Source organism: Oryx dammah, unplaced genomic scaffold (assembly GCF_014754425.2).
Source record: "Oryx dammah isolate SB20612 unplaced genomic scaffold, SCBI_Odam_1.1 HiC_scaffold_23, whole genome shotgun sequence".
In the NCBI taxonomy this organism is placed as follows: Eukaryota; Metazoa; Chordata; class Mammalia; order Artiodactyla; family Bovidae; genus Oryx; species Oryx dammah.
The window spans coordinates 87,844,425-87,856,650 of record NW_024070207.1 but is presented as its reverse complement, the minus strand read 5'-3'; the positions used below and the strand labels follow the sequence as shown (position 1 = coordinate 87,856,650).

General features: G+C 40.6%; 1 protein-coding gene across 8 annotated transcripts in view; it reads right to left on the bottom strand.

Moving 5' to 3' along the window:
- The window catches only part of ARHGEF9 (Cdc42 guanine nucleotide exchange factor 9), a 456,114-nt gene that overhangs the window by 110,066 nt on the left and 333,822 nt on the right, over positions 1–12,226 (bottom strand). For all 8 annotated transcript variants that reach the window (XM_040266119.1, XM_040266118.1, XM_040266121.1 and 5 more), the window contains one exon: positions 8,218–8,409. In XM_040266119.1, the coding sequence (XP_040122053.1) occupies positions 8,218–8,409 (192 nt within the window). The remainder of the gene's footprint in view (positions 1–8,217; positions 8,410–12,226) is intronic.

Below are 12,226 nucleotides of genomic sequence, written 5' to 3'. Positions count from 1 at the left end.
ATTCTTGCATTGCTGTCCTGAGCTCATGCCCAAGGAATTTGGGAAAAGAGGCCAAGATATTTGAGAGTTAAGAATAAAATCCACCTAAGACTTAACATATTCCTACTGGGCCAGTATCTGAGAACTCTAGGAAAGTAATTTCATCTCTTAGAGATTCAGTCTGCTGATCTCAAAAATAGTTATGACAATAATAACCTATTTCCTGTGTGAAAATGAAATGTCAAGATGTGAATGTACTTTGCCAAAGCAGTACATACACATGTGCACTTGTAATTAAATCTGACTTTCAAAAATACTTATTGAGCATCTACCATCAGCCAACCACTGTGCCAGGTGCTGAGTATGTATCAGTAAATACATGAAGAAAACTGTCCCTCATTGGAATTTGCTTTATAGTAGGGGAGAATGAGAAATACACAGAGAAACAACTTTATTTTCTTGGGCTCCAAAATCACTGCAGATACTGACTGCAGCCATGAAATTACAAGATGCTTGCTCCTTGGAAGAAAAGCTGTGACAAACCTAGAGAGCATATTAAAAAGCAGACATTACTTTGCCGACAAAGTTCCATCTAGTCAAAGCTATGGTTTTTCCAGTAGTCATGTATGGATGTGGGAGTTGGACCATAAAGAAAGCTGAGTGCCAAAGAATTGATGCCTTTGAACTGTGGTGTTGGAGAAGACTCTTGAGAGTCCCTTGAAATGCAAGGAGATCCAACCAGTCAATCCTAAAGGAAATCAGTCCTGAATACTCATTGGAAGGACTGATGCTGAAGCTGAAGTTCCAATACTATGGCCACCTGATGTGAAGAACTGACTCATTGGAAAAGACCCTGATACTGGGAAACATTGAAGGCAGGAGGAGGATGGGACGACAGAGGATGAGACAGTTGGATGGCATCACCAACTCAATGGACGAATGTGAGCAAGCTCCAGGAGTTGTGATGGACAGGGAAGCCTGCAGTCTGTGGGGTTGCAAAGAGTCGGACATGACTGAGTGACTGAACTGAACTGAACTGAACTGAGGTAGTACTACTTTAGGCAGAAGGGAAAGCCAGTGGAAAGGCTATGAGTGGGGAGCATATCTGGCCTTTTTAAGGAAAAACAGTAGGCCATTGTGGCTAAAGTAGTGAGAGTATGTGGGAAAGGAGCAAGAGATGAAGTCACAGAAGTAAGGAAATGTTGATCACACAGGTTTGTAAGTAAAAATGAGAACTTTGTCTTTGTCTTCTACTCAGGAGGGAAAGGTGTGCCACTGGAAATTTTTGAGCAGAGGAGTGATATAAACTGACTTAGATATTGATATTATCCTTTGGCTGCTTGGTAAAGAACTGAATGCACTAACTTGTATTAGATATTATAAGAAAGCTATCATTTTAAAAAATTTGTATTGGGGTATACTTGATTTACAATGTTGTGCTATTTTCAGGTGTACAGCAAGGTAACTATTACACATAAACATATACTGACTCTTTTTTTGTATTATTTTCCTATGTAGGCCAAACATTTCCCTGGTGGCTCAGATGGTAAAGCATCTGCCTACGATGCAGGAGACCTGGGTTCGATCCCTGAGTAGGGAAGATCCCCTGGAGAAGGAAATGGCAACACATTCCAGTATTCTTGCCTCGAAAATCCCACAGACAATGGAGCCTAGCAGGATACAGTCCACGGGGTCGCAAAGAGTCAGACACGACTGAGCAACTTCACTTCACTTCACTTTCACTTTCACCTATATAGGCCATTACAGAATATTGAGTAGAGTTCCCTACGCTATACAGTAGGTCCTTATTAGTTATCTATTTTATATATAGTAGTGTGCAGAGTTCAATCCCAGTCTTCCAATTTATCCCTCCCCTCCTTACCCCTCAATAACCATAAGTTTCTTTTCTATGTCTGTAACCGTCTGTTCTATAGATATATTCATTTATGGTCTTTTTTAGAATTCCACATATAAGCAATATCATATATTTGTCATTCTCTTTAACTTACATCACTCAGTATGACAATCTCTAGATCCATTCATGTTGGTACAAATACATTATGTTGTTATTTTTTATGGCTTATTAATATTCCATTGTATATATGTACCACAAAATTATTAATCCATTCCTCTTGATGATGGATATTTAGGTGGCTTCCATATCCAGGCTATTGTAAATAGTTTAAGATAATTGTCATTTTATAGCAGTGCTCCACATGCTTTAATATGTATTGTAAGTCAAATGTTAAAATGCAGATTTGAACTCAGGTCTGGAATAAAGATTCTGAATTTCTTAAAAACTCAAGGTGATTCATATGCTGTTGGTCAAGGGCAGAACAATTTGAGGGTAGGAGATATGTCCAAGGCCTGGCAAAGAGCAGAGCTCCACTAAATTTTTGCTGAAAGAATAATATATCAGTGGTTTGATGCCCAATGTTACCTAACACATTCAAGAGGGTAATTAAAAAAAAATACTAACCATTTATAAGAAGACAGGAGGAAGAGAAAAAGATAATAGAGAGACATGGATGGATAGGTAAACAGAAGAAAAGGGAAAGAAGGAAAGAAAAATCACATTTCCCCAAATACTTACAATATTAGATTTACTTAATTTCCTCAATGAACTTAAGAGTTTGGTAAAATGAAGCCAGCTTTTTCACTCTCTTTCACTTTCATCAAGAGGCTCTTTAGATCCTCTTCACTTTCTGCCATAAGGGTGGTGTTATCTGCATATCTGAAGTTACTGATATATCCCTTGGCAATGTGGATTCCAGCTTGTACTTCTTCCAGCCTAGCAGTTCACATGATGTACTCTGCATATAAGTTAAATAAGCAGGGTGACTAGGTACAGCCTTAACGTACTCTTTTTCCTATTTGGAACCAGTCCATTGTTCCATGTCCTGTTCTAACTGTTGCTTCTTGACCTGCATACAGATTTCTTAGGAGGCAGGTAAGGTGGTTTGGTATTTTCATTTCTTTAAGAATTTTCCACTGATTGTTGTGATCCACACAGTCAAAGGCTTTGGTGTAGTCAATAAAGCAGAAGTAGATATTTTTCTGAAACTCTCTTGCTTTTTTGATGATCCAACAGATATTGGCAATTTGATCTCTGGTTCCTCTGCCTTTCCTAACCCAGCTTGAACATCTGAAAGTTCTCAGTTTACCTACTGTTAAAGCATAGCTTGGGGAATTTTGAGCATTAATTTGCTAGCATGTGAGATGAGTGCAATTGTACGGTAGTTTGAACATTCTTTGGCATTTCCTTTCTTTGGGATTGGAATGAAAACTGATCTCTTCCAGTCCTGTGGCCACTGCAGAGTTTTCCAAATTTGTTGGCATATTAAATGCAGCACTTTAACGGTATCATCTTTCAGAATTTGAAATAGCTCAGCTGGAATTCCATCACTTCCACTAGCTTTGTTTGTAGTGATGCTTGCTAAGGCCCACTTGACTTCACACTCCAGGATGTCTGGCTCTAGGTGAGTAATCACACCATTGTGGTTATCTGGTTAATTAAATCTTTTTTCTATAGTTCCTCTGTCTATTTTGCCACCTCTTCTTAGTATCTTCTGCTTCTGTTAGGTCCATATCGTCTCTGTCCTTTATTGTGCCCATCTTTGCATGAAATGTTCCCTTGGTTTCTCTAGTTTTCTTGAAGGGAACTCTAGTCTTTCCATTCTAGTCTTTTCCTCTGTTTCTTTGCATTGATCACTTAAGAATGCTTTCTTATCTCTCCTTGCTATTCTTTGGAACTCTGCATTCAGATGGATATATCCTTCCTTTTCTCCTTTGCATTTTGCTTCTATTCTTTTCTCAGCCATTTGTAAGGCCCCCTCAGACAACAATTTTGACTTTGTGCATTTCTTTGTCTTAGGGATGGTTTTGATCACTGCCTTCTGTACGATGTCATGAACTTCCATCCATAGTTCTTCAGACACTCTGTCTATCAGATCTAATCCCTTGAATCTACTCATCACTTCTACTGTATAATCATAAAGGATTTGATTTAGGTCATACCTAGTGGTTTTCCCTACTTTTTTCATGTAAATCTGAATTTTGCAATGAGGAGTTCATGATCTGAGCTACAGTCACCTCCTGGTCTTTTTGCTGACTGTATAGAGTTTCTCCAACCTCAGCTAAAAAGAATGTAATCAACCTGATTTCAGTAATGACCGTTTGGTGATGCCTATATGTAGAGTGTTCTCTTGTGTTGTTGGAAGAGGGTGTTTGCTATGATCAGTGTGTTCTCTTGGCAAAAGTCTGTTAGCCTTTGCCCTGTTTCATTTTGTTCTCCAAGGCCACACTTGCCTGTTACTCTGGGTATCTCTTGACTTCCTACTTTTGGATTCCAGTCCCTTATGATGAAAAGGACACCCTTTTTTGTGGTGTTAGTTCTAGAAGGTCTTGTAGGTCATCATAGAACCATTCAACTTCAACTTCTTCAGCATTAGTGGTTGGGCATAGACATGGATTACTGTGATATTGAATGATCTGCCTTGGAAGGGGACAGAGTTCATTCTGTCTTTTTTCAGATCACACCCAAGTACTGTATTTTGGACTCTTTTGTTGACTTTGAGGGCTACGCCATTTCTTCTCAGGGATTCTTGCCCAGGATAGTAGATATAATGGTCATCTAAATTAAATTTTCCCATTCCTGTCCATTTTTGTTCACTGATTCCTAAAATGTCTATGTTCACTCTTGCTATCTCCTGTTTGACCACTTCCAATTTACCTTGATTCATGGACCTAACATTCCTGGTTCCTATGCATTTTTATTCTTTACAGCATCGGACATTACTTCCATTACCAGTCACAGGCACAACTGTGCATTGTTTCAACTATGGTTCCATCTCTTCATTCTTTCTAGAGCTATTTCTCCACTCTTCTCCAATAGCATATTGGGCATCTATCGACCTGGGGAGTTTATCTTTCAGGATCATAGTTTTTTGCCTTTTCATACTGTTCATGGGTTGTCAAGACAAGAATACTGATGTGGTTTGTCATTCCCTTCTCCAGGGGAAGATGTTTTATCAGAAGTATCCACCATGACCCGTCCACCTTGGGTGGACCTACACAGCATGGCTCATATTTTCACTGAATTAGACAAGGCTGTGATCCATGTGATCAGTTTGTTTAGTTTTCTGTGATTGTCATTTTCATCCTGTCTGACCTCTGACAGATAGGACTAAGAGGTTGTGGAAGCTCTTTGATGTGAGAGACTGGCTCTGGGGAATCTGGGTTTTGTCTGATGGGTGGGGTTGTGCTCAGTAAATCTTTAATCCAATTTTCTCTTTATGCATGGGGGCCACATTCCCTGAAGCAAACCTATGTTAGGTGTAATGGCAACCTCCTTCAAAAGGGCTTATGCCAGTATTGTATTCAGTGTCCCTGACCCTGTGTCAGGCCATTGTTGATCCATGCCTCCACCATATCATGATGTCATATGATAGCTGTCCTTCTCTGTCTGACTTCATTCAGTATGACAGTAAATAGATCCATCCAGGTTGCTGAAAATGGCATTATTTCATTCTCTTTCATGCCTGCTGAAGCCCCAATAACTTGGCCACTTGATATGAAGAACTGACTCATTGGAAAAGACCCTGATGCTGGGCAATATTGAAGGCAGGAAGAGAAGGGGACAACAGAGGATGAGATGGTTGGATGGCATCACTGACTCGATGAATATGAGTTTGAGCAAGCTCCAGAAGTTGGTGATTGACAAGAAACCCTGGCGTCCATGGGGTTGCAAATAGTTGGACACAACTGAGTGACTGAACTGAACTGAAAATGAAACCCACTGGAGAAATCATAAAATCAAAGGTTATAGAGGTTAAGGACACCTTCAAGGCCACAGGTTAATTAGTGACTCAGTTAAGACGTGAAAGCCAGCACTCCATGTCTACAGAGCCCTTGTTCTTTCTATCCTACCTTACTGCTTTGAGGAAGTGGAAGAAGATAAACCTCAACCTTCCTGGATGGGGTGAGAAAATGAGTTTAGGTGAAGAAAGTTAAGGTCCAAAGTCCTTGGCCTTAATATTTTCACATGCAGTTGTTGGTATTAGTTACACGTGGATATTTAAATTAAAATGAAATAAAATTTACAATTCCATTTCTCAGTCATACTAGCCACATCTCAAATGCTCAGCAGCGGCAAATGGTTGACCAGGGGCTACTGTAATAGAGACTACAGATATACAACATGTTCATCACTGCAAAAAGTTCTACTGGGCAGCACTACAGAAACAATAACTTTACATTCCCACCAACAATGCAAGAGGGTTCTCTTTTCTCTATATTCTCTCCAGCATTTATTGTTTGTAGGTTTTTTCATGATGTCCATTCTACCAGCGTAAGGTAATACATCACTGTGGTTTTGATTTGCATCTCTAATAATTAGTAATATTGAGCATCTTTTCATGTGTTTCTTGGCTATCTGCATATCTTCTTTGGAGAAATGCCTATTTAAGTCTTCTACCCATTTTTTGATTGTCTTGGTTTTTTGTAATTGAGCTGCATGAGCTGTTTGTATACTTTGGAGGTTACTCCCTTGACAGTTGCTTTATTTGCAAATATTTTCTCCCACACTGAGGGTTGTCTTTTCATCTTGTTTATGGTTTTCTTTGTTGTGCAAAAGATTTTACAGTCACTAAGAGAAACAGTATGGAGGTCTCTTAAAAAACTAAAAACAGAACTACAATGCTGTGCTGTGATTAGTCACCCAGTCATGTCTGACTCTTTGTGACCCCATAGACTGTAGCCTGCCAGGCTCCTCTGTCCATGGGGATACTCCAGGCAAGAATACTAGAATGGGTTGCCATGCCCTCCTCCAGGGGATTTTCCAACCTAAGGATCAAACCCAGGTCTTCCACATTGCAAGAGGTTTATTTACCATCTGAGCCTCCAGGGAAGCCCAAGAATACTGGAGTGGGTAGCCTATCCCTTCTCCAGGAGAACTACTCAACCCAGGAATCAAACCAGGGTCTCCTGCATTGCAGGCAGATTCTTTACCAGCTGAGCTACCAGGGAAGCCCCAGAACCACCATATGACCCAGCAATTCCATACTTGGATAACCACAGTTCAAAAAGACATTCACCCCATTCTTCATTGCAGCACTGTTTACAATAGCCAGGACATGGAAGCAACCTAAATGTCCAAAGACAGATGAATGGAAAAGAAGATGTGGTGTATATACACAATGGACTATTAGTCAGTCAAAAAGAAATGAAGTTGGATCTTTTGTAGAGACATGGATGAACCTAGAGTCTGTCATACAGAGTGAAGTAAGTCAGAAAGAATAAAACAAATATAGTATATCAATGTATATATGTGGAATCTAGAAAAATGGTACAGATGAACCTCTTCTCAGGGCAGGAATAGAGACACAGATGTAGAGAAAGGACATGTGGACATGCAGCGGGGCCGGGAGAGGGATGGGATAAAATGGAAGATTGGGATTGGCATACATATTAGACTGGCCAGAGGACATTCAGGTTTTCCCCTTATACCTTACAGAAAAACTCAAATGAACTTTTTGCCCAACATAATACACTATCATGTGTAAAAGAGATAGCTAGTGAGAAACTGCTATACATTACAGGGAGCTTAGCTCAGTGCTCTGACGTGATCTAGATGGGAAGGATGGGGGGAGGTTGGGAGAGCGTTCCAAGAGGGAAGAGATATACGTATACATGTGGATATATGTATACATGTGGCTGGTTCCCTTTGTTATACAGCAGAAACTAACATAACACCGTGAGGCAACTACAGCCCAATTTAAAAAACAAGAAATAAGAACCCTGACATGTTTAACAAGCTCACAAAGGGACTTTGGTGTACTTTCAAGTTTGTAAACTACTGGCTTACAGGGATGTGTGTGTGCTATAATGAAGTCAGGCCCTTATATGGGGTGGCAACAACTGGATCAGAAGCCAAGAGGATAGAGATAGAGATTCCAGCAAGGGGACAGAAGAAGAGAGGGAGAGAGAGAGAGAGAATATGAATATGCATATGAAAGTTAGACAAACAGATAGACAGCAAAAAGGGGAGAAATAAACAGAGGGAAAGTAATCCCAAGGGAGCAGTTTCATCCACTGAACAGAGTCTAGATCAGTCCAGCTACTTTTTCTAACACCCTGGGACTGTCACAGGTATAGCCCAGGAAGGTTGTCATTTCTTCATGGAAGTGTCCTCTATCTTATCCTAAGGGCCCTCACATGGACCATCAGAGTTGGGCCTACCTCACAAATGTCCTTTAGGTGCTTGATGTAATGACGCTCGGTGCTCATGATCTCATTGATGACGTTGGCCCGCATCTGGTCCCGGTTTTGGAGTGGCCGGCCCAGACAGAGGCAGTCTGAGTTGGGGTCCAGGTGCCCATTCTGAACGTCACTGGGCCCTTCCTCTACCCCATCCTCCTGGTTCACCCATAGCTGTAGAGGCAGGCAGAAGAAGAAGAATGGGTTAGCTTCCTTCTTTGAGAAGTTCTCAGCCAAGTAGAAAAAGGATAAACTAAAATCTACAGGTATTCATAGAGCCAGAACCTTCAACCAGAGCCCTCTTAAACTGAATGCCAGGACCGACTCTAGGGTGACTTGTTGGACTTATCTATGAGTCTATTCCTCTCTAGGCCTATAGTGATCTATCCATAAAATGGAAGATGGAGAAGAGTAGGATTAAATCATCTCTAAGAGACTTCTTGGCTAGGAAGGTTTCAGAGGAGAAAAGAGTTATGGCAAGCAGAACTCATTTGTGCTGGAGCATATTGAGCCATCACAGCTGGATCAAAAAATACAGATTAAATTATAATCTTGGAAGCTGAAGGGTCCAAGATGGTGACATAAGAAGACCCTGATCTCACCTCCTCCCATGGACACACCAAATCTACACCTATATAGAGAGCAATTTTAAAACTGGACTTCATTTTATTTTTATAGAGCAATTTTTGAGGGGTGATTAGATAGTTACTGCACATAAAAGGACAAGATAGAAATTGGTAGTAAAGATGGAAACATGATATCCATGAACCATACCTCTGAAGTAGCAATTTGCAGTAGTGAGGGATATTGCTGAGGGGCATAAGCAAAGACTCACCTAGACCCATCAGTTTAGAGAGCACACACTTAGAGAACAAACTTATAGTTACCAGAGGAGAAGGGTTGGGGAGGGATAGATTGGGAGTCTGGTATTGACATGTACACACTGCTGTATTTAAATTAAACAACAAATACCTACTGTACAGCACAGGGAACTGTTATATATCTGCTCAATATTCTGTGGTAACTTAAAATAATTTGAAAAAGAATAGATATATGCATACATACAACTGAACCACTTTGCTCTACATCTGAAACACAACATTGTTAATCAATGAAGGCTAAAAGACAAAAGCAGAATAAACAACTATAACTATACTAATTTGTTAAGGGATATATAAAATAAAAAGAGGCAAAATGTGACATCAAAAATATAAAATATGAGGTGAGGGAATAAAAGTGTAGTGCTTTGAGAATGTCTTCAAACTGTCAGTGTAATAGACAGCTATATGTTGTTTGCTGTTCAGTCTCTAAGCTGTGGCCGATACTTTGCGATCACATGGACTACCTTCACTGTCTCCCGGAGTTTGCTCAAATTCATGTCTATTGATTCACGGATGCTATCTAACCATATCATTTTCTGTCGCCCTCTCCTCCCTTTGCCTTCAGTCTTTCCCAGTATCAGGGTCTTTTCCAGTGAGTCAATTCTTCACATAAGGTGGCCAAAATATTGGAGCTTCAGCATCATTCCTTCCAATGAATAATCAGGGTTGATTTCATTTAGGATTTACTTGTTTGACCTCATAGTCCAGGGGATTCTCAAGAGTCTTCTCCAGCACCACAGTTCAAAAGCATCAATTCTTTGGCATTCAGCCTTCCTTATGGTCCAACTCTCACATCTGTATATGATTACTTGAAAAACCATAGTTTTAACTATACAGACCATTGTAGGCAAAGTGATGTCTCTGTTTCTTAATACACTATCTAGGTTTGTCATAGCTTTCCTTCCAAGGAGCAAGTGTCTTTTAATTTCATGGCTGCAGTCACCATCTGCAGTGATTTTGGAGCCCAAGAAAATTAAATCTGTCACTGCTTCCACTTTTTCCCATTGTAATTGCCATGAAGTGATGGGCCCATAGGCCACGATCTTAGTTTTCTGAATGTTGAGTTTTAAGCAAGTTTTTTCACTCTCCTCTTTCACCCTCATGAAAAAGCTCTTTAGTGCCTCTTCACTTTCTGCCATTAGGGTGGTATCATCTGTATATCTGAGGCTGTTGCTATTTCTCCCAGCAACCTTGATACCAGCTTGTGATTCATCGAGCATGATATTTCACATGATGTATTCTGCATACAAATTATATAAACAGGGAATCAATATACAGCCTTGATATATTCCATTCCCAATTTGGAGCCAGTCAGCTTTTCCATGTAAGGTTCTAATTGTTGCTTCCTGACACATATAGGTTTTTCAGGAGACAAGTAAGGTGGTCTTATATTCCCATCTCTTTAAGAATTTCTACAGTTTGTTGAGAACCACACAGTCAAAGGCTTTAGCATAGTCAATGAAGCAGATGTTTTTCTGCAATTCCCTTGCTTTCTCTATGATCCAAGGAATGGTGACAAATTGGCCTCTGGTTCTTCTGCCGTTTCTAGACCCAGCTTGTATCTTTGGAAGTTCTCAGTTCAGGTACTAGTGAAGCCTAGCTTGAAGCATTTTAAGCATAACCTTCAGTTCAGTTCAGTCGCTCCATCATGTCTGACTCTTTGCAACCCCATGAATCGCAGCACGCCAGGCCTCCCTGTCCATCATCAACTCCCAGAGTTCACTCAGACTTACGTCCATTGAGTCAGTGATGCCATCCAGCCATCTCATCCTGTGTCGTCCCCTTGTCCTCCTGCCCCCAACCCCTCCCAGCATCAGAGTCTTTTCCAATGAGTCAGCTCTTCGCATGAGGTGGACAAAGTACTGGAGTTTCAGCTTTAGCATCATTTCTTCCAAAGAAATCCCAGGGCTGATCTCCTTCAGAATGGACTGGTTGGATCTCCTTGCAGTCCAAGGGACTCTCAAGAGTCTTCTCCAACACCACAGTTCAAAAGCATCAATCCTTTGGCATTCAGCCTTCTTCACAGTCCAACTCTCACATCCATACATGACTACTGGAAAAACCATAGCCTTGACTAGACAGACCTTAGTCAGCAAAGTAATGTCTCTGCTTTTGAATATGCTATCTAGGTTGGTCATAACTTTTCTTCCAAGGAGTAAGAGTCTTTTAATTTCATGGCTGCAGTCACCATCTGCAGTGATTTTGGAGCCCTAAAAAAAAAAGTCTGACACTGTTTCCACTATTTCCCCATCTATTTCCCATGGAGTGATGGGACCAGATGCCATGATCTTCGTTTTTTGAATGTTGAGCTTTAAGCCAACTTTTTCACTCTCCTCTTTCCCTTTCATCAAGAGGCTTTTTAGTTCCTCTTTACTTTCTGCCATAAGGGTGGTGTCATCTGCATATCTGAGGTGATTGATATTTCTCCTGGCAATCTTGATTCCAGCTTGTGCTTCTTCCAGTCCAGCGTTTCTCATGATGTACTCTGCATAGAAGTTAAATAAGCAGGGTGACAATATACAGCCTTGACGTACTCCTTTTCCTATTTGGAACCAGTCTGTTGTTCCATGTCCAGTTCTAACTGTTGCTTCCTGGCCTGCATACAGATTTCTCAAGAGGCAGGTCAGGTGGTCTGATATTCCCATCTCTTTCAGAATTTTCCACAGTTTATTGTGATCCACATAGTCAAAGGCTTTGGCATAGTCAATAAAGCAGAAGTAGATGTTTTTCTGGAACTCTCTTGCTTTTTCCATGATCCAGCAGATGTTGGCAATTTGATCTCTGGTTCCTCTGCCTTTTCTAAAACCAGCTTGAACATCAGGAAGTTCACATATTGCTGAAGCCTGGCTTGGAGAATTTTGAGCATTACTTTACTAGCATGTGAGATGAGTGCAATTGTGCGGTAGTTTGAGCATTCTTTGGCATTGCCTTTCTTTGGAATTGGAATGAAAACTGACCTTTTCCAGTCCTGTGGCCACTGCTGAGTTTTCCAAATTTGCTGGCATATTGAGTGCAGCACTTTCACAGCATCATCTTTCAGGATTTGAAATAGCTCCACTGGAATTCCATCACCTCCACTAGCTTTGTTCATAGTGATGCTTTCTAAGGCC